General features: G+C 46.9%; 1 protein-coding gene across 1 annotated transcript in view; it reads left to right on the forward strand.

Annotated features, from left to right (window-relative positions):
- Positions 1 to 20,300, forward strand: part of LOC121439103 (acetylcholine receptor subunit alpha-like) — a 38,366-nt gene extending 18,066 nt beyond the window's left edge. The window contains exons 6-13 of the mRNA XM_041639606.1: positions 11,906 to 12,051; positions 12,171 to 12,215; positions 12,911 to 13,020; positions 14,626 to 14,821; positions 15,587 to 15,824; positions 18,037 to 18,260; positions 19,403 to 19,642; positions 19,953 to 20,300. Of these exons, the coding sequence (XP_041495540.1) occupies positions 11,906 to 12,051; positions 12,171 to 12,215; positions 12,911 to 13,020; positions 14,626 to 14,821; positions 15,587 to 15,824; positions 18,037 to 18,260; positions 19,403 to 19,642; positions 19,953 to 20,084 (1,331 nt within the window). The 3' untranslated portion in view covers positions 20,085 to 20,300. The remainder of the gene's footprint in view (positions 1 to 11,905; positions 12,052 to 12,170; positions 12,216 to 12,910; positions 13,021 to 14,625; positions 14,822 to 15,586; positions 15,825 to 18,036; positions 18,261 to 19,402; positions 19,643 to 19,952) is intronic.
- Positions 20,301 to 22,999: the final 2,699 nt, after the last annotated feature.

Consider the following 22,999-nt stretch of genomic DNA (forward strand, 5'->3'; position numbering starts at 1 on the left):
CCCTGCTGGGAATTGCCAGTGTGACCCGGACTGTGACAATGTCCAGCACACAGAAGGGACTCATAGATGGTGGTGATGTCGGTAGCACCGATTATGGGCCATGTGCTAGGTGAAGGAGGTCCACATACTTAAAATTACATACTTTAAAGAAACTCGGGCTTGAAAAGTCTGGTTAGATTATGTGGAACTGTCACCTGAGTTCTGTTTCATTGTGAGGCCTCTGTAAGAGGAAGAAAGGACGAACACCATCAATAAGCATGCACGATACCCCCAAACACACTCACTGAACCCTAATAATCCCACCCATTGTATGTTCACACACGAACCCATCCTCCCTGTCCTTACTCCCGAGACAAGTCACAAAGGATAGACTCCAGAAAACCATGAGTGTGTATACACACTTGTCAAGTTTGCTCTGGCCTTCTCTAAAGAAAGGTGCCTTTTTCAGTCTGCTTATTTAGAGCAAGCTCAGATCATGTTCATGTCTGAGTCCCCACAAACATGCTCCACTCCCCACCTAAGCCCTTGGAGAATTTGCTTTGATCTCTTCCAGACTGTTGTTCAAAGGGATGGAGGCCTTGGACGGTGCCCTGGAGTGCCAGCTCTTTGATATTCTCCATCGTTTTGCCAAAAGGATTTGCAGGTGTTAGCACTCTGCTTAGATGATGAGCAGCCAGCCAGGTCTGTTGTCCACGAAGACAAAGAAGAGACAGAGGGTTCCATTAGTACTCTATCGCTGATGGGACAAGTGTTGTGTTGCAGAGTCTGCCTTCCATATTCTGGGAGCACAGCAAGCATTCATCTTTGGCGGCATTTTAGAAGGGTTCAATCATCACTCCAGTGCGTAACGAAAACCACGATCATCCAGCTAGACACATTTTCAAAGGCCAAGGATAGTCAAATGGAAGATTCGATTGTGTTTCTTGCATCAAATGTAATTAACTTTGCTGGAAGATTGCGGAGAATCCCATTGTGAAAAAAAATACACCCAGCTTGAAAAATAACATTTAGGTGACTTCTTTACCTATGCAATTCCTTCTGTGAGAAAACTTTTTTAAAAAATAAATAAATAAAAATAATTAAATTATCTGTTCCTGGTGAGGTAGATATAAAATACTGTACTATTAATGTAAGGTTTTAAAGAATTCCTCATTAATTTTATTTTTTGATAATTTTTGTCAGGGTGTCAACAGTAGAATATTCTTAGTCCAAATTGAAACTAATTAAAAGTTATTTGAGGCACACAAGTGAATAACAATGTTTAACATTTCACACCTCTCAGAATAGAAGCTCAGGCAGCTGACAAATGGAGGGGAAATGTTCATGGTTTTGACTCTTCTAAATCACAGCGAAGATTAAAGTTTGCTTATGTAACTAGCACAAATCCAGGATTCTGCATGGTCCAGTCTTTGCAGTAGTCCAGTCCAGAAAAAAAAAAAAAAGGAACAGAAAGCAATCTCTTCTCTTTCTTGAGAAAATGCCAAAATCAGGAACGTATTTTAAATATCTAGCAATGTTCCTTAAAATTATCAGCCAGGCTTCTCTCTCACTGTTGGTCCAGGTCTTAGTCCTTCCGGCTCGCCCAGCCCCTCCCCATCACTGCGGTTCCTCCCCGAGCTAGGGAACCCGCCCCCACTCACTGTCGTTCACGGAGCCGCCCAGGCACCAGCTTTTCAAAGATTGCAGCTACTGAGACCCTGCAGAACAAAGAATAGCTCATAATCCACTCGGGGAGGCAGGGCGCCTTCAGTTTCACAGGAGACTCCCTTTTCTTGGTTTGTGCCTGCTCCAGGGAAGGTGCAGAGCTAGGCAGAACTGTCCTTGCCTAGCAAAGCATTTCCTGCATCGTCCAAGGGGTCTGGCCAGCTGTAATTGCTGTTCGCTGCTGTCTTAGTTAGGGTTTCTGTTGCAATGATAAAATACCACGGCCCAAAGCAACTTGGGGACCAAAGGTTTTTTTTTGTTGGTTTTTTTTTTGTTGTTGTTTTTTGTTTTTTTGTTTTTTTTCTCAATTTAGAGTTCAGCATCACAGTGCCTATCAAAAGGAGTCCCGAAGCAAAGCAAGAACTCAAGGCAGGAACTCCAGCAGAGGCCCTGGAGGAATGCTACTTGCTGGCTTGCTCTTGTGGCTTGCTCCGCCTGCTTTTTTTTTTTTTTAATAGCACCCAGGACCAGCATCCTAGGGATGACACCCCCACAATGAGCTGGGCCCTACCAGTCATAAATCAAGAAAATGCACCACAGGCTTGCCCACAGCCCAGTCAAGTTGGGATATTTTCTCAATTGAGGCTCCCTCTTCAAAAAAGACTCTTTCTTGTGGCAAATCGACATAAAAGTGTCCAGTACAAAGCAGTTATTTTTGCCTTCTACAAGGAAAATCAAAGTGAAATGTTATGTATAATATTAAGGATGGGAAGCAAGAAGAAACACCTCAGAGTCCCTAGGCTTACTCTTGTCTTAGACAGAGATTAGTTGGGTGCAATTTGAACCCTGAGTGTAGTGAGAGGAACATCATCATTGGCCTCAGAAACATCCAATTCTGGACCTGGGGAGATGGCTCAGTCACACAAGAACGAGGATTTGAAGTCAGATCCTAAGCTTCCATGAAAAGGGCCAGGTGTGGTGCCCTGTGTTTGTAACCCCAGAACTGGGAGGTAGAGACAAGTCCGTGCAGAAATAAGATGGGCCTGGGCATGGTGGCACACACCTTTAATGCCCGTACCTGGGGGTCAGAGGCAGGTAGGTCTCCAAGAATTCAAGGCCATCCTGGTCTACAGAGTGAGTTCCAGGACAGCCAGGGGAAAGAAAGAAGGTGAAGAGTGATTGAGAAAGTTGGCCTCAAACTATCTGCCCAACACCCATGCAGGTGCACCTGCACGTACACAGATGTACATGCGATCATACACACCGCATTCATGGTCACATATACACACAGAGAAATGTCAAATTCTGATTGGTCTGAGATTTGCAGCCTAAGGGATCCTGGACGTCACAGGTAATGCCGCCCTGCTGAGCTGCAGTGAGGTTGGAGAGGGAGGCAGCAGCACTCTGCCTGGCTCACCGCGCTCTCTTTCCTTTTATTCCTCCATGGAAAAGGGGAGGTTGTAACTGGGTGGGACAGCCCTGCTGACTGCTGTGCACCACTCCAAGACTGGGAGGCCCCCCACGAATTGGAAAGTCGGGTTTGTGTCTCGTGGAGGCTGGAGGCGTTGTGGGATCCATTATCAGGAAACTATCAGCCTGAAGGACAGGCTTCAGGGTGTCTCTGATTGGGTGTGAGGGTGGATCTGATAGCCCACGTAGGTAAACAAAAACACTGCCTCAGGGGGATGAGGCAGAGCAATCACAAGTTTGAGGTCAGTTTAGAGCCTATAGAGGGACCCTGTCTGGCAAACAAAACTTCCCAACAATAATGGCAAGGTAGAATTTAAAAGCCTGAGCCTTTCTGACAGAGGCGGGACATTTGGTGTAAACTGGATAAAATCTGATATTTTCTCAAGAAATATCACGGCCAGCTCTCCAATCACCCTGCTCAGGTCCTCTGGACTTTTATGCTGAGCTATGGCAGAAACTGAGCTGGATTCCAGCTGAGACTCTTCAGAGGGAGCCCACCGCGTCCTGGGAAATGCACCAAGCTGAGGGAGACCTAGGACTTCCAAGCCCAAAGCTTGGTGTTTCCAGAGGTGGGGACCCGGGGACAGCAGCCGGCAGGAGGCCAGAGAAGCAGCCCTTTCGGGGAGGGCTCAGATATTCTACCACCGTTTTAATGACGGTTTGTTGCCCCCTGCTGGTCGCTGGACTGCCGCACAGCGTTCTGCTAAGGAACCTCGGGGCTTCTTGGACCCCCATCAAAATACCGTGATCAGTGTGGTGGCAGATGACCTTAATCCAGGAACTAGGTGAATCTAAGACCCCATCTTGTTGATATAGCTAGTTCCAGGGCCAGTCTGGGACCCCGTCTCAGTAAAATTAAATTGTGAGTGGGGTATAGCAGCATTAACTGGATCCAGTGGGTTATAATTTTGTTTAAAAGAATAGGGTGTGAATTTGGGCAGAGAAGGGATACAGAAGAATTGAGGATGGGGCTGAGAGTGGGTATAATCTAAATACATTGTATACATGCATGAAATTCCTGAAGAATAAACTTTCTAAAATGTGAATGGGGACAGAAGTGAAGAGCCACAGTAATTCATTCATCAAGACATGATTTTGTGTGTGCCTTTTATTTCCTTGTTTATTGTTTTCTTGGGTGTGCTTTTTTATAAATACATTACCTTTTATTCATTCGTCAATCATATAAATATTTCGAAGGGACCCAGAATAGCACTGGGGTTATTGATGGATTGGCAGTCACATTCTCATTTTATCCTCGAATAAAAGCATGTAGTGAGGTCTATCCTTGTCCTTTTTGATTATTTTGAAACAGGTCTGATGATAGCATGGGCTGCCCTGGAATCAGTCATCCCCCTGCCTCAGCCTCTGGGCTTCTAGGCTGCACTACCACCCTACTCTGGAATTATGAATAGCCTCCATTCATGGCTCACAACCATGACTGCCTCCCCGTCACCAAACTGAGGCTGCAGCAGCGAGCAAAGGGACCGAGTCATTACTCTCACTTTGCAGTCTAGTGGGAGAGGCAGACGCTGATCAACCGCAGGGCCACTGCGACAGTCAATGTGGTAGAACCAGAGGAAGGGTCCCAATAAGAGAGGGCCTGAGCAATCCATCGGTCCTATCAAATAGCCATCAGGCTGTCTGATATGCACTGAAGTTACTACGTAAGTACTTCTGCTTTGGTGCGTGCATCCTGAGCATCCATCAGGAAAGGAGGGCCAGAACTGCCTGCTGCTGTATACAAGCTAATGCACAAGGAATGTAAAGAAAGCTGCCAAAAATAAGTAAATAAATAATAAATAAATAGAAAGAAAGAAAGAAAGCTGCCCACATATCCAAGGATAAAGAGTTGCTTAAGCAAATTATGGTATACTCAAAAGGAAAAAAAGAATATTCTAAAGCCATTGGACATGAAAAAGTAGAATTCCCCTGTTTGAACAGGATGAGAATTCATTGCTTATTTTGCAAGTTACAGTAATAAATCTCACACTTCCAGAAACATTTTTATGTCTCTCTTCTGCTCCCAGCTCCACTGTCGCTGCTGCTGGATCGCTGTGACGTTCATGCACACATGCTGTGATCTCTCCCCCCGCAAAGTTTTCCTCTGTGTCCCTACTGGCTCCCACCTCATCCTTGTCACCCTTTGCAGAGGTGCCCCTCTGAAACCCACCCTGGCCAGAATCTTGTGCATGTCAGAGTGCCCTGTGGCCTCCATATTGCTAAGTCCCGCACTCATGTTGCGCTGTCTCCGTCAGCAGTGTTAACACAGCCATAGAGGACCCTTCCTCCTCCCTGCTCTTTCCTCCACCAGGCACCCAGAACTGGGCCTCGTTTCCCCTGCCTCTGACTTCCTCCTCCCTGCTCTTTCCTCCACCAGGCACCCAGAACTGGGTCTCATTTCCCCTGCCTCTGGCTTCCTCCTCCCAGCTCTTGTCCTCCTCCAGGCACCAGAACTGGGCCTCATTTCCCCTGCCTCTGGCTTCCTCCTCCCTGCTCTTTCCTCCTCCAGGCACCAGAACTGGGCCTCATTTCCCCTGCCTCTGGCTTCCTCCTCCCAGCTCTTGTCCTCCTCCAGGCACCAGAACTGGGCCTCATTTCCCCTGCCTCTGGCTTCCTCCTCCCTGCTCTTTCCTCCTCCAGGCACCCAGAACTGGGCCTCGTTTCCCCTGCCTCTGGCTTCCTCCTTCCTAGGCTTCATCGTGAGGTCCTCACATCCTCACGTCCTCCTAACCTTTGAAGGTTCATTCTCTTCTCTACCTATGATCATTCCTTTGACCTTATCCAATCTTGGCTTTATTTATTTAAACTGTTTCTTTTCATTTTTAAGCATTTTTTAAAAAATGTCTACTGTACTTTTGTGTGTGTGTATACATGTAGATACTGATGCCATAGCACAGAGATGAAGGTCTGAAGACAACTTGCAGGAGTCAATGTTCTCTTTCCTCCATGTGGATCTGGGGATTGAGCTGAGCCGTTTCATTGGCCCTGTTCATGCATGCATGTATGCATTCATTGGTGGAGATGGAGCCCAGTGCTTGCCAGGCAAGCTCTCTGAGTCACCCACCCGTCCCTCGCCTTCTTCAGTGAGAAGTCTACAAGAGCGGCTGTGGCCCGAAGTTCTCTCTCCGTGCTAACCCTTACTCTTTGGAATTCAAAGCAAAAGTTTCCGAATTTCCAGATTTCTTTCTTGTCTACCTCACCTCTGCCTTGTGCCAACTTGCTAATTAAAGCCAGTTAGTCCCAGGGAGATTCTCCTGTGCCCACAGACTGCCCAGCAGCGATATCTTGCCCTTCTTGGCTCTGGGGGGATGGATGCCACCCCACAGCAGCCTTAGCTTTGCTTGGAACATCCTGAATCCTCGAGTGACTGTGTGGAAGTGGGCCCCCCACCACCTTCTCTCCACTCAGAATTTCATGAGTGAAAGCAAAATATTTATTGTGTACAGCTGTAGAAATTCTAGGGTTTATTTGTTCAGTAACAAGGGGTGACTAACGGACAATTTGATCCTTTGCATTGGGACCATGTGGTTAAAGATAATCTCTAGTGTAGGAGGAGGGCCCGTGTGTTCGTCCTGCTGCCCAGCTAGCTTAGTCCCAAAATAACCACACAGAAACCATATTATTTAAATCATTGCTTGGCCCATTAGCTCTAGCTTCTTATTGGCTAGCTCCTACATCTTAATTTAACCCATTTCTATAAATCTGTATATCACCACAAAGTCGTGGCCTACCAGCAAAGTTTCAGCACATCTCTGGTGGCGGATCCATGGTGTCCTTCTGACTCTGCCTTCTTCCTCCCAGATTCTGATATCCTATTATTTAAACAGAAAAACATAAAGCAGGCTTGCAGCTCTCTCCTCTCTTCTGCATGTTCCTCATCTGTTTGTTTGGACTCTGTGGAATGGGACGATGTGACCAGATGCTGTCCTTAGGCTCAAGGTGAGAGACTTTGCTCAGGACTCAATCCCTGTAGGAAGCAGGAGGTGCAGGGAACAGGCAGGATGTCATCAAAGGACTGCTTTCTGAAAGTGAACCATTGCTAGCTGCTCACTGCTGAGCCAATCTTGTTTTTAGGGATCTTCTAAGCAAAGGGCTTGAAAAGCTGAACTACTCTGCCCTCTGTGTTCCCCAAGGGAGGGCAGATTGAGAAGGGACAGCAGGAAGCCAAAATCTGGAACAAACACCACTGGGGCGGTACGCCTGTTCCCACAAAGTGCCCTGCTGTAATAATAGGACACAGGAAACTGCGGTGGGTTCGGCTAACAGCTCTGGGTGGGCTAGGTTCTGCCCCTAGGAGGGGCAGCCACTTGGGGCCCCAGGAAACCAATTCACAGGAAAGCTGTCTTTGCTAGAAGCCACTATGATCATATACGGACATCTCCAGCCGTTAACTCAACAGCAACCAGTCTCCCCAAACTTGGGCAGGCGCAGAAGATGGAGGCCTGCTCAGCCTGCCTGTAACACAGAACTGCATTCTTGTTTAGGGAGTGTGCACCTGCATGATTAAGGATGCTTATACAAACTGGCGTCCACTCAAACCCATGACCTCCACTGATTCATGCACAAGGTTTTCCGTTAATAATGACTCCTGGGCCAGCAAGATGGCTCAGCAAGGAAAGGTGCTTGCCACCAAGCCTGATGACCTGGGTTTGATCCCCAGGACCCACATAATAGGAAAACCAACCTCTGAAAATAGTTATCTTACCTACGCAGGCACCAGGGTATACCCACCACTACCCTCAGATAGATAGATGGATAGATAGATAGATAGATAGATAGGTAGATAGATAGATAGATAGATGATAGAAGATAGATAGATAGATGATAGATAGATAGATGATAGATGATAGAAGATAGATAGATGATAGAAGATAGATAGATAGATAAATAGATAATAGATAGATAGATGATAGAGATAGATGATAGATAGATAGATAGATAAATAGATAATAGATAGATAGATGATAGACGATAGATAGATAGATAGATAGATAGAAGATAGATTGATGATAGATAGATGATAGATAGACAGATGATAGATGATAGAAGATAGATGGATGGATAGATAGATAGATAGATAGATAGATAAGCAAACAAGCAAATAAATGTAATTTCAAAACCCCATATGTAAGGCTGGGGGTGTCATCCAGGGGTAGAGTTTTGTTTTTTGGGTTTTTTTTTTTTGCTATTTTTATTTTGCCTATATTTAGCTATCATGTGTGAGGGTCAGAAATTGATCTTCAGCACAAACAAAGTGTCCAACTCATGATACATGTGGGCGTTCGTGTAGTTACGCCCAGCATGACTATAATGCTCCCTTAAAGCGAGGTGTGACTGCAGCCCAAGGCCCCTGAGTGGCTCGCTGGGCCTTGGGGCTGTGGGCAGCTCAGCTGTCACACACGCACACAGGTGGTGTAAGGCAATAGCCGCAGAGTCAGCTGGCTTCCAGCGCCAGCAGCTGAGCTCCAGACAGAGTGCCAGGGCGCAGGGCAGGCAGCTGGCTGCTGGAGGCCACACCAGTGCCCACAGCCCATGGAGCTCCCAGCGTTCCTCCTTCTGCTAGGCCTCTGCTCCGGTAAGTGCTCCTGGGGATGGGGTCCCTGCTTTGTGTCTGAAGTGCTAACTCCCCCCCCCCTCCCAAACCTCAGTCTTACTTCTTTGATGGGAACACAGGATGCAGACACACCATCCACAGGCTTCGCGACCAGTCATTTCTAGACATTGGTTCAAGGGGACTCCTGGATTTTTAGCTTGTTTACCTGGTTAAAGTGGGAGCTGTTTAGTCAGAGGCCACGAGCAAAATATCCTGGTTGCTCTATTATTGCCTGGTCCCAGACACAGCTACGTGAACATCCTGGCATTACTTGTATGGTCTGGGCCACCGGTAGACAATGGGCACTGCCTTCACATTCAACCCCCTAGCAGGCATGCGCAACACACAACCTGAGGGTTGCGTGTGCTCAAAGATACCTAGGAACGTGTCCCAATACAAAATCATAAACTTACTTAAGTCTTATTTATTTATTTTTGATTATTTTATTGTTTTACTTTTTTTTTTTGGTAACTTGATCGCATGGTTTGAGGTGTGAACTTCTGTAGGTGATGGCGTGTTGGAACTCACCAACAATGCAGCGTCACAAATAACGACATTCACGGGACTTTTGTGGCTCTAGAAGCTGTCTGAGAATGAAGGGAATTGATTGGCAGCTACAGGTGCCGGGAAGGGAAACCTGTTCATCAGTGTAGGTTTAAACTGTCTCTACAGAGAACAGGTTTTGTCATTTTTTTTTCCAACTTCAGAGGTTTTTTTTAAGTCCATATAAAGGCGCAGCTGCCGCCCTCTCGCCCCACCCCCTTCTTTAAGGACCTCACTAATATGTCGGCTTTCGTTTGAGTTGGACTTATGAAACCTTGCACAGCCCTTGACCTCCTCTCTGCTCTGGAATGTGTCACATCCCAGCAGCTGAAACAGTATCCGAGACCCAGACTTCCGGTAGAGGGAAACAGGAGATGCGTGTTGATTACTTCCTATGCATGTTTCCTGATGACATCATCCTGCCAACCAGCAAGGAGGCCAAGGGCCCGCAGCTCCCTTCTCTAAACGGCTCTAATCAACACAGGCCTTCCAGGCAAGGGCGAAGAGCTTGTGCAAATACATACTCACTTTCAATAGCAAACTTAGGGAAAATATCTAAACTCAGATCAATTAAAGCCTGTGGAATTTGAAACTGAGCCAACCAAATCGGGTTCAGTATGTGTGTGTTTGCAAACACCACACTCAGGGAAAATTCATTTTTAAAAGATTTAAAAGATTTTTTTAAAAAAAATTTTGTATGTCTGAATGTTTTACCAACATGGATGTGTACCACATGTTCCTAGTGACTACAGAGGTCAGAAGAGAGCATCAGAGTCCTTGGAACTGGAATCACACATACTTACGAGCCACCCTGTGGGCACTGGGAACAAATTAGGTCCCCTGCAAGAGCAGCAAGTGCTTTTAACTTCTGAGCCATCTCTTCAGCCCCCTTAGTGAAAATCTGCAAGTGCCATGCTTCTAAAAAAATACCTACAAGCTCTCTCAGGACAACAAATTCAGATGCAGCTGCTCAGAGAAGGGTGTGCTATGTATTTTGGTCAAACTTAAAGTTTCCCGTGTTGATTTCCCATGTGTAGTCTGTGGGAGGTGAAGACTTCACCCTGAGTGGGTGAAGTCCTGGGTGAATGTGTGCTGTTGACTCAGGCAGGACCGTGCCAGACATCCCAGAGCCTCAGACTTGTGGAGGAAGAGGAAAGCTTCCCTAGGGCAAGGCTTAGAGCGAGATGGCAAAGCCTCCCTCTGGTGCATGTGTGAATGTGAACGTGTGTGCAGAAATGTCTACCATCGTTTTCTCCCTACTGGCCTGAAGACTGCTCCCCATGGAGCTGTTCCCACTGAGATCGCTACCTTGTCCCGACTGTGTACCACAAACCCTGCCTCCTTGTTGAACTGGAGGTTGTGGCTAAAGGTCTGGCGCCCCTCTCCAGCAGGACTACATGGTTTCTCTCTGACTCTGCCCTTCTTTCTCCCAGCATTCAGTTTAGTTTTTCCCCCGCCTACTTTTGTTCTGTCCTGTTCTGCTATAGGCTTAAAGCAGTTCCTTTATTTATCAATGGTAATAACAGCATACAGAGGTAAATCACACATCAGAAATAGGACATACAGAACTGTGTTCTAAGTAGAAGTCTTAACCCGAGACATCAAAGCACAGGGGTTTTGTTTGTGATCTAGTTTTCCCTCTGTTTTAATTGGCACACGGCTCTACCAGCAGCGCTCTGTGAAAACTCAGGTAAAACATGCATGTGTAAACTGGACTGTTTCAGCATTTAAAGTGCACAGCTCAGTTCAATATTATCATTATTGCCTAGCTCTGGAACTCTTTGGTTGTCTCTAGAGGACACCCCGGCACCATTAAGTGGCCCTGTTCTCCCAGTTGTCTTTCCACCACCATGAATTTACCGGTCCAGATGTCCCATCAGCAATACCCTTGACACCTGTTTGCACTAGCTGAATGTTTTTAAGGTGTATCCATGTTGCAACAGTATCTTCACTTCATACCCTTCTTATGATTTAATAATATTCCACTCTTTGTACCAGAATTTATCCATCCCTTTATCTGTTAAAGACACGTGGGACTGTTTCCACCATCTGAGTATAACACGTAGTTTGGTTGTTCTTTGGGTGTACACTCAGGAGTGAACTTGCTGGATCATATAGCAACTCCGGGTTTAGATTGTTGAGGACCTCAAAATACCATATTCTCACCAACAGTATGTGAGGTCTCGAGTTTTCTATAACTTTGCCAACACTTAGTACTTTCCTTTTAGTTCCCTGTGGCCAGCCTGGAGGTTGTAAACCTGCACCCACTTTATACTGTCCTTAGCATCCTGAAATAGGAGGCCAGTCAGTCCAAGGTTGTCTTAGACCATATCCAGACTCTAAAACGCCCATGCTAGCCTTCGTGTGTGTGTGTGTGTGTGTGTGTGTGTGTGTGTGTGTTTTCTGTGTGGTCTCCTGGAAAACGTGATATGGCCAGGGGCTGCATTAAGTAAGGTCACCTATCGAAAGAGCATGTGTTATCCCACCCAACTGTTTCTGGGTAAGGGACCACACCGGCAGCTGTGTTTGGGAGGGGGCGCTGCCTTTGACAGGGGCTCTGTGTGCCCTTCATTACCCAGCTATGCCCCTAGCCCTGGCGAGAATGTACAAGCTGGGAAACAGTATCTGACAAGATATGTGTCCTTTGCTGCCCAGCTGGCCTGGTTCTGGGCTCCGAGCATGAGACGCGTCTGGTGGCAAAGCTATTTAAAGACTACAGCAGTGTGGTACGGCCGGTGGAGGACCACCGGGAGATTGTCCAGGTCACCGTGGGCCTACAGCTGATCCAGCTCATCAATGTGGTAAGATGGGTGCTGGGGGTTCCCTGTGGCACCCACCGTGTGGCACCCACCCTCACACTGGATTCTCTCCCCTTAGCTTCCCTGTACATTCCCTAAAGAGGGGGCTTCCTTGTTTACAGGATGAAGTCAATCAGATTGTGACCACCAACATCCGTCTGAAACAGGTAACGCAACCGGGTAACTGCCTTTATGTTGCTCTTATTCACCTAAAATCAAACCTGGGCCCGGATGAAATCAATCTAGGAAAGAGGATCGAATACAAAAATGTTGGAAGTGGGTCCCTCAGGACGCGGGGAGCATATATACCTGGCATATCCTAATGTCCTGTTTGATTTGAGTTTTCTCTTTGTGTTTGTTGGTCTCTGTGTGGGTTCATCTGCTAGGGAGGCTGTAGCCAAGGAATACAAACTAGAGGGCTTCAACAACAGGGATTTATCATTGCGCTGTTCTGGAGGCAGATGTTCCAGATGTTCCAAAGTCAATGTGTCATTGGAGTTGCTTCCTTCCGAGGACAGAGGGGGAATCTATTTCAGAAGTTTCTACGAGGCTTGTTGTTATGTTCGCTAACACATTCGCTCTCTGAATTTGGTGTGTGTGTTTGTGTTTAAATTTCCTCTTTTTATAAGGCCATTGGACTGGGGCTTACCTAATGAACTGGTTTTAACTTTGTTTCTTTGTAATGATACAACTAGGGGCCCGTCTGAATTACGGGCTAGCGCTAGCAAGAGTGAATTCCACCGAAACGGAACTCAGCCTGTGGCATGGCGTTCCTAAAGCTTGCGGGTCCATCGGGACTCTGAATCTCTCTAGATAGGACGCTGGTTCCGCGGTCTAATTAGGGACATGTCTCCCTTTCTAGCAATGGGTAGATTGCAACTTGAAATGGAATCCAGACGACTACGGCGGGGTGAAAAAAATCCACGTCCCCTCGGAAAAGATCTGGCGGCCGGACGTCGTTCTCTATAACAAGTAAGCAAAGCCATGAAGGGTGCGCCAAGTGTCCCCTCAGAGAAACTGCCACCTGCGTTTCCCCACCGTTTGCATTAAATAACCCTTAAAATCAGAGCCACGTTGACAGGCGAGGGGTGCCATATGGCGTCCCATGTTATGAATAGAAACAATTATGGGAGCCAAATTGAATCAGGGCTGTGGGTGGGGACATTAATCCCGGAGAGCCGCAGTGGGGCGTGTGGCAGCCATCCGAATCACCTGGACTTCCGTCTCTGAGTTTCTTGGAATCAAATACCCACCCCCGCCGCCCCCGCCACCAAATGGGTCTCAACTCCCAGGGGGTCTTATTCATCACGTCTTGAATGCCATCCCAGCAGTAATACCCGGATGCCTAGGTTGCCATCCATGGGGCCCTGCCACAGAGAAATTATAATGCGATTCAAGACACTTGGCTTAATGACACGTTCATTATCATATGCCCTTCATTTGTCAGGGAATATTCATTTCAAAGAGCATCCTTCCAAGGCAGGAGCAGGAGCATGCGCAGTCAGCTAGAGGATTTGCAGCCTGCTCCCACACACACCGCTGATTTCCCGGTGGGGGCGGTGGAGGAAAATGATGCCCTCTGGCGGCCCTCCCAGCATCTACCACACCCCGCCCAGCTATAGCTGGGATTCCAGCTTGACCCAAATTCCTCCACTGAAGGCGGTGCGCTTCTGTACAGAGATGCTGATGGAAGCAGAGCCTTCTCTTCCGTGAGAACCCAGGGAGCTCTCTTTCTCTCCACAGTTCCATAAGGGGCACCTCCATGGCTAAAAAAAACGGCTGGGGGGAATGCAGCTTAGTGGCAGAGGATTTGTCTGATCCGTGAAATCCTTATACAGAATCCTCAGAACTAGAGGAAATGGACGTTTTGATATTTTTAAAGACCTACGTTTTCAGCTTCTGAGAAGGGATCCAGCTATGTGGCCACGCTGGGTCTTCAGACTCCCATGGCTTCCCTGGGTAACCTGGGGCTGAAGGCCTCGCTCGCTTGGATTGCTGGGGGCTCTGTGCCCTTCTCTCTCAGCTCCAACGGCCCCTCCCCTACTGGCCAGAAGGCATCTGAGTTTGTGTCCCGCCCACCAAGTTCTGAACAACCGTCAGGAGGGCACAGTCCTCCCCCACAGTGTTCAGCTACTAGGAGTGTTTTAAGTTTCCAGATTTTCCAGTCGACTCTCAAAGTGCGCAGATGGGGGCTCACATTGCGAGGGTCTCTGGGGGCTGGAAAGGAGAACTGAGGTGCAAGGGGTCCATGTCACCTGTTGGTCCCCGAAGCCTGTAGATTCCTACGTTCTTCCTTTGATATCTGAATTGGGGCTTGCTCAGTGCTCAGGAATCTGTATTCTTTCTTTCATTGGTTCATTGACTGACTGAGAGAGAGTAGGTCGTCCTATGTAGCCCAGACTGTCTTAATCCCAGCCGCTGGAGCGGTGTAATCACTTAAGTACCTGGTTAGTACTTAAGAATGTGGGGTTTTTGACCATTACTCCAGGGTGGCTTCTTATAAGAGAAATTTAGGGAGCCCTGCAGTAGACTAGAAGGCAAGATTGGAGCCATTTTTCTCTCTCATTCCAACCGTAGTGCAGATGGCGACTTTGCCATTGTCAAATTCACCAAGGTGCTCCTGGACTACACCGGCCACATCACCTGGACGCCTCCAGCCATCTACAAAAGCTACTGTGAGATCATTGTCACCCATTTTCCCTTCGATGAGCAGAACTGCAGCATGAAGCTGGGCACCTGGACCTATGATGGCTCTGTAGTGGCCATCAACCCGGTAGGTGGTGGCCATCAACCCGGTAGGTAGTGGCCATCAACCCGGAAGGTGTTGGCCTCCAGGGATGAAGCGGGTTTCAAGAATAGGACCACCCACGTATCCAGGGTGGGCCTCCAGCTGATCCAGATCATCAGTGTGGTAAGATAAGTGCTTGGGGGCCAACGATAAGCTCCAGGCCCTCCTCTCAGCTAGAGATGCATCTAGTTGTATGGCTTTCAACTGAGTGTCAAGGTTCCTGATGCCCCAAGAACTAAGTAAGAATTCCCTTTACTGTGTGTTGTCTCAAGAATTCTGATGAATGAGTCAAGCGGGACTCAGGACATTTATTTGTTTATTTATTTATTTATTTATTTATTATGTGTTTGTTTGTTTATTATGTATGTAGCGTTCTGCTTGAATGTCTGACTGAAGACCAGAAGAGGGTGTCAGGACTCATTACAGATGGTTTTGAGCACCCATGTGGTTGCTAGAAATTTAACTTGGGTCCTCTGGAAGAGCAGCCAGTGTTCTTAACCTCTGAGCCATCTCTCCATCCCCAGGATCAGCATTTTAAAGTTTCACGGAGATTTGAGATTTGTAGAGCCAAAATGAATAACCCTAACTTATCATATAACACATGCTATAGGAAATAAAGCTATTACCCCGAAACAGGGGCCCAGCATCACTCTTAGAGAAGTGACCCTCCGAATGGGATATGGCTGCCTTGTCACTGCCCCTCCTCGGGGTGATGGAGCAGGGCTCTGCAAACCTTGCTTTGTTTCTCAGGAAAGTGACCAGCCAGACCTGAGTAACTTCATGGAGAGCGGGGAGTGGGTGATCAAGGAAGCCAGGGGCTGGAAGCACTGGGTGTTTTACTCCTGCTGCCCCAACACCCCATACCTGGACATCACCTACCACTTCGTCATGCAGCGCCTGCCCCTCTACTTCATCGTCAACGTCATCATTCCCTGCCTGCTCTTCTCCTTCCTAACCAGCCTGGTGTTCTACCTGCCCACAGACTCAGGTGAGCACGGTTGCCATGACTACAGCTGCTATGGAGCTTGCACTGCTATTTTAGGGGGAGCCAGGAATAACTGTGTGCTAACAGAGGCACAGGGACCCAGTTCGTTGTTGCTGTGGGCAGGGTACAGACGGACAGTCACCAAGTGGCTGTGTGATACCAGTTAGAGCTCATAGCAGGAACCGAACTCAGGTTCCCTGGAAGAGCAACAAGTGCTCTTGACCATTCAGCCATCTCTCCAGCCCCACACATCCTTATAGCTTTGGAGCCTGTCCTGGAACTCCCTGTATAGACCAGGCTGGCCTCGAACTCACAGAGATCCACCTGCCTCTGCCTCCCGAGTGCTGGGATTAAAGGCGTGTGCCACCACCACACAGCACACCCCCGTATTTCTACTTATTTATTTTTATGTGTGTGAGTATTATGCCTACATGTGTGTCTGTATGCTACATGTGTGTGCCTGATGCTAATGGCCAAAAGAGAACATCCGTTCCCCTGGAACCGGAGTTCTAGATGGTTGTGAGTTTTAATGTTGGTGCCGGGACGGAGCAGCCAGCGCTCTTGACTGCTGAGCCCTCTCTCTTGCCTCCCATATTTCTTTCTGAACAAGTAAGTGCAAATAAATATTTCCAGCTTCCCAAACAAATGAAACTTCTGAAAGCAAGTAGAAAAACGCTGACAAAGCAATATGCAAACTAATTAGCATCTATAAATGCTGAATTATGACCGTATAACAGAAGAGTTATGATTACTTAGTACATAACTAAATTGTATAACTAGATAAGAAATGGTAAATAATAGTAACTTAATATTTATAATTCTAACTTCTTGGGGGCAAAACTGAGGATTCCCTGTTTTACTCTGTGTCTTCCTTATTTAGTCGCTCCTCAGGAGTCACAGGGAACCCGTTCTAGGATGCCCGCAGGTCCTGGAATCCAAGGATGCTCAAGTCCCTCATATAAAATGGCATCGTAGTCACATGGAATTTCTGCACAACCTTTGAGACTTAAAATTATTTTCTGATAAGCTGTAAAGGCTACACAAATAGTTACCATGCTGCATTGTCTGGAAGACAGTGGCAGAAAAGCCTGCATATGTGCAGTATAGATACGGTTCAATTTTCCTGAATCTCTCCAATCTGAGTTTGATTGAATCCTTGCAAAATCTGCAGGTACAGAAGGCTGACTGTCCACCTACCATCTGGAAGACCACATATGAAGAAGACTACAGTAACAGCAGGCAGGGCAATAGGAGAGACCCCCCAGGGACCCCAACAAGAGCAGCCCAAGGTTCTCTATAGCACCCCACCACCCTTCTTGCTGCCTGCTCAGCCAGGACTTCTGAGACTCGGGCCTGCAGGAAAAAGACAGGGACTTAAGGGGATCCTTACTATGAAAAATAAAACAAACCGAGAAATGTGTGAAAGTCAAACTTTCTAGACAAGAGTGAGAGGAGGCAGGGGTTCAGAGTCCCCAGGGCATCCTGAAGACAGCTCCTCATTGGCAGATTTGGTCTCTTTTTCAGTTTGGCCTTGCAGCTTGCTTCATACTGAGAGAAGTGTGTTTCTGGGCTGCCCAGCCACCTGCTGGCTAACAAGAGAACTAGTCCTGAAGTTCAGCCCCACTCCCACCTTTGTCTAGCTTGCCAGCCCAGAATCCCCCCTGTTTTCCTGAGTCCCAACAAAAAAGAAGAGTTTAGGCCATGAAATTCACTGCTTGGCAAGATGGAGTGGAAACACCGGCTGCTCGACGCTGTCAGTAGAGTTAAGACGCTGCGGTCACACAGGAAAGAAGTCCCCAAATTAACCCTTGAGAGCATGCCGGCCATGTTTCTTCACCTTGGACTTTGGTGGCAGATGAGGGTACAAGAACGGCCTTGATGGGAATTCACAGATGGGGTGTTCTAAACAATACCAGCTTCTGTCTTCTTAGCTCTGAAAACTCAAACTGAGAGCAGGGAGCCAATGGGCTTCGTCCATCTCAGGCCAATCTCCCAGCCTATCAGAGGCCACCTTCTCCATGTTCTCACATGGTCCTCCCTGTGCGGATCCATGTCCACAGTACCCCTTGCTGTGACGCCAATAATCCCCCTCCCCACTCTCGTTTTGCCTTAATTATCTCCTTAATGGTCTCCTATCCAAGCACAGCCCACACTCTTGAAGTCTTGGGGTTCCAGGAAGGGATGGTTGTAGCATTTCTTCCTTTTGTCTTTTTAGGGGAGAAGATGACGCTGAGTATCTCTGTCTTGCTGTCCCTCACTGTGTTCCTTCTGGTCATTGTGGAGCTGATCCCGTCCACCTCCAGTGCCGTGCCTTTGATCGGGAAGTACATGCTGTTCACCATGGTGTTCGTCATTGCATCCATCATCATCACCGTCATTGTCATCAATACACACCACCGCTCGCCCAGCACACACATCATGCCTGAGTGGGTGCGGAAGGTGAGTGTTGAGGGACCAACGACAATATGTAGGACTGAAAGTCCCTCTTGGACTTAGGAACTTGGAGCAGTTTTTGTGGGTACAGGTAGCCTTCCTGGACAGAGAAGAGTAAATGGATAAAGCCTGCTCAACCTTATGAAATCTCTGATTAGAAATGAATAGACCCCTGTCTTATCGCTTGGACATTCTTTTTTTTTTTTATTTTGTTTGTTTTGTTGATTGGTTTTGGTTTTTCAAGACAGGATTTTTCTGTGTAGTCCCAGTGGCCCTGGAACTCACTCTGTAGACCAGGTTGTTCCCAGATTTACAGAGATCTACCTGTCTCTGTCTCATGAGTCCTGGGATTAAAGGTGTGGGCCACCACGCCAGGCAAGGACATTCTTAAGATTTGTACTGGTGTGTTTCTCATCTGTTGAGAACTCAACTTCTCATCAGTTGAGAATAGAATAAGGAGGAGAGAGAGAGGAGAGCCCTGACGAGAGTGTGTGCTCGCAAATATTTCTATTGTGGAACTGAACATGTGTTATACCTCCCATGTGTCTTTTTATTTCAATCAATTAATTTTGTAATCATGCTGGGGATGGAACTCAGGGCCCCGAACATTCTTGACAAGCACTGGACCACTGAGCCAAATATGCCCACTTTTTATAAGCGTCATACAGACACTTAACTGTATCAGTAATCGTGGCTCACTGTGTAGGCTTTCTGGAGGACACCAACTTGTCCCTGTTAGATAATTCTGTCATGTGTAACATCAGGAACAAAACGCAGAAGAAAACAGTCAAGTTATTCTATTCTGTGGGCTAAACATTTACATGCTTAAGGCTGCAGGACCGGTCTATAATCTAGGCTCCTGGGAACACACTTTCTGTTGACTGCAGAGTCTGGTAATGCAGCGGAGGTGCCTGCACAAAGGCTCCCTCCAGTGGCAAGCTGCTCACATTACAGAATCATAGCTGTAGACTACAGCCAGGAGACGTATTGTTCTTGACCTGTAGTGCAATCTTTCGGTTTTAAGGACAGGGAGGGTGAGGTCTGGAGATGCTGAGTGATTTGTGCAAGATTACACTTCTAACTCAAAGATGGTGGTTCTTGAAATGTTGACAAGAAGTCTCATGCCGTGGATCTCTTCTTTATGTTAGGTTTTTATCGACACTATCCCAAACGTTATGTTTTTCTCCACAATGAAAAGACCATCCAGAGATAAGCAAGAGAAAAAGATTTTTACAGAAGACATAGACATCTCTGACATTTCCGGGAAGCCGGGGCCTCCACCTGTGGGCTTCCACTCTCCCCTGATCAGGCACCCAGAGGTGAAAAGTGCCATCGAGGGTGTTAAGTACATCGCGGAGACCATGAAGTTAGACCAGGAGTCCAATAATGTAAGCTTTCCAGTTCACACCTCGGGGCTTAAATAATCAAATGCACGAGTGTGACAGGTGGGTTTGGCATGACCAATGAATCGGCTTCAACCTCCAGTTACTGTCCTCAGAAGTGCTGTGCTGACTGCTTCTAGGCCATTCTAGTAACTCACTTTGGTGGAAAACAATTCCACAAAATCTAAAGATCAAAATATCAGCCTCAAGTGTTAAGGCTTGGAGATTTACATACTGAAGGCCAGGCCAGTCGGGGATGCTATGAGCCTGTGTCCCATCTTAAGGGATTCCTGTCTCATGCTCTTTTCCCTCCCAGGCATCAGAGGAATGGAAGTATGTTGCCATGGTGATGGACCACATTCTCCTTGGAGTCTTTATGCTGGTGTGTCTCATCGGGACACTGGCTGTGTTTGCAGGTCGGCTCATTGAGTTACATCAGCAAGGATGAGCAGAAGGCTGAACCTACCTCTGCCCCAGCCCCAACCAGCACTGGGAAAGAGGAAGTTCTTTAATACTTCCACACTTACCAAACGCGCAGTGTTCTACACGTCCTATTAATAGTAGTGGTCTCTGTTTACAGGCTATGGTCTTGACGTATTTCCCCTTTGCTTCTCTTCCAACCCCATGGGTCTTCTTAAAGAGTGAACCCTTTGTAGTAAATAAAAGTGAGCCTTTAAAAAAAGAGTTCTTTTTTAAGTGACTGCCTGGAGAGTTTTGCTTGGATGCTGAAGGTTTTCTCTTGTATTATCATTGTTAATTGTTTTTGTTTTTTGTTTTCTTTTCTTTAAAGATTGTACATGTGTAGGTGTTTTGTTTGCATGTATGTCTGTATGCCACATACATGCCTGGTGCCCATGAAGGTCAGAAGAGGGCATCTGATGCCCTGGATCTAGAATTACAGATGGTTGTGAGCCACCATGTAGAACCTGGGAACTAAACCCAGGTCCTCTGGAAGAGCAGCCAGTGTTCTTAACCCCTGAGTCATTTCTCCAGCCCTGTTAATTATTATTTTTAAAGCATAGAGAATCCTTTACTTAGACACATGGCTTCATACCTATTAAGAAAACCTGCCTACCAGATCCCCCAAAGACAAAGCATTTGATGTGGACACAGAGGAAAAGTGTGTGTGTGTGTGTGTGTGTGTGTGTGTGTGTGTGTGTGTGTGCTTGACACATGGAAGAAACAGAGAACAACTTTTAGGGACTGGTCCTCATCTTCCCCTTCATTTGAGGCAGAGTTTCTCTTGTTATTTCTGCTGCTGTGTTACATACTCAAAGCAAGCTTCCAGGGATAGGGGTGGGGGGCAGAGTCTTCTCTTGACACTTCCCACCCCACCAGTGCTGGTGTCACAGATGCACCCAGCCAGCTCCAGCTCCTAACATGGGTTCTAAGACTGAATTTAGGTCTTTAGGTTTGTGCAGCCATAATAACTTTTACCTGCAAACCCATTTCCCTGGCCCAAAGGTAATCTTAGGCCCATCAATATGCAAATAATACCAAAAAACCCCTCATGATTTAAAGTAGATTTTTGATATCAGGAGGAGGAGAAAAGTTTCTTAAATGGTTTTTGTTAGAAAGGCCTTTTTGGAAGGATGTTTGGGATTGCACCCAGAGACTTGCAAATCCAACTGAGCATGGAGCCCGAACTTGCCCAATTTAGCAGGATCCTGGGAGTTTGTTCTCAGAACCGATGAAGAGCAGGCCCTGTGATATTGTGAGAGTCATCTCACCTCTATAAATTTATTTTATCCAAATAATTTCATCCAATATCAATAATGCCCCTATTTTACAAGTGAAAAAAAAAGTGAATTTGAGGAAAAGTAAGCTCTGCTCCAACTAGAAGGAGAAAAACTGAAATCCGAACCCAGTCCTTAAGGTTCTAAAGCAAGGTTGGAGAGACGACTCAGTGGTTAAGAGCATTGGCTGTTCTTCCTGGGGCTCTGAACCAAGGACTCACAATCACCTATAGCGGGATCTGTGCCCTCTTGTGGCATGCGGGCACACATGCAGAAAGAGCACTCATAAATAAATATTTTTTTTTAAAGGAAAAAAATATGCTAAAACAACTCCCAGCTGACCCTGTCACCTGCTCCCTGTCCCGGCCAAGCTTGGCTTGATCTAAGCTGTTCTGTCGCTCTGGGCTGTGGTGTTGGGCACTGTGGTGTTGATGTCCTCCCACATTCTGCCTTCCCAGTGAAACTTCCTGGCTTTTCCTTCGGTCCTTATGCCAATCACGTTTGGAGTTCAAGTCCTATGAACGGAACCAGAAATGTCCACACACATCATGACCTCTTGCGAAGTCTGGAGAATGACTTCTCTGTGGCAGTTCTTCCCCTGAGAAGCGGGGCAGCTCTGGAGTGAGGAAAGGCCTTTGGCTCACAAGCACATCTGACCACAGTCAGCCCCAGGGAGAGCCATAAAGGGCACCCCCCCGAAGGCCAGTCAGAGCCCAGGTGGCTTCGATCTCCTTCTCCAAAGGATGCCCATCACCCCTGTAGCAGTGCTGGGCGCTTCCATCCCAAGCGGCTCGCATTTTAAACTGAAAACAATTGGCGGCTTCTCCAAAGTTACTCCCAGGGTCACCAAAGGCTCATCAGAAGGAAAAGCTTGTACTTATTTGTCTGAGAATGTGCCTTGAAGAGCGAGCCACGAGAAGGCAATCTACGTGCTCACCCACAGATGAACAAAACGGACATAGACACGAGAGGTTTGTGTGTCTGTGTTCAGGTCTCAGGGGCCATCCACTTTGTGTGTGTTTTGTTGCTGTTGTTTTGTTTGTCTGTTCTTTTTTTTTTTTTTTTTTTTTTTTTGGTTTTTCGAGACAGGGTTCCTCTGTGGTTTTTGGAGCCTGTCCTGGAACTAGCTCTTGTAGACCAGGCTGGTCTCGAACTCATAGAGATCCGCCTGCCTCTGCCTCCAGAGTGCTGGGATTAAAGGCGTGCGCCACCACCGCCTGGCTTGTTTGTCTGTTCTGAGATAAAGCCTGGAACGTGGCACGCATGCTAGGCTGGTGAGGCAGCTGGCTCCAGGATCTGCCGTCTCCCCTTTCTCAGCCCACACCGCCACACACAATTTTGTTGACATGGGTTTTGGGGCTCCTACTCATGTCTACATGGCTCCAAAACAAGCATTTTATCAATTGATCTAATTCTTAAAACTTTTTCCATCATGACCACTTTTTGCTTGAAAAATGTTATACAGGAAAATAAAATATGCACAAATAACAAGATTTAATTAAAAATCCTTTGGTATGCATATAACTTTATCACCTATTAAGGAAAAAACACAAATTTGCTTTTGAGGAGGATGTGTTTGCAAATTGTCCAACACAATCCCTTTCTTTTTTAAAAAAATTTTTATTAT

The sequence above is a fragment of the Microtus oregoni genome, unplaced genomic scaffold (assembly GCF_018167655.1).
Source record: "Microtus oregoni isolate MIOR12 unplaced genomic scaffold, Mior012 000060F_002, whole genome shotgun sequence".
Taxonomy (NCBI): domain Eukaryota; kingdom Metazoa; phylum Chordata; class Mammalia; order Rodentia; family Cricetidae; genus Microtus; species Microtus oregoni.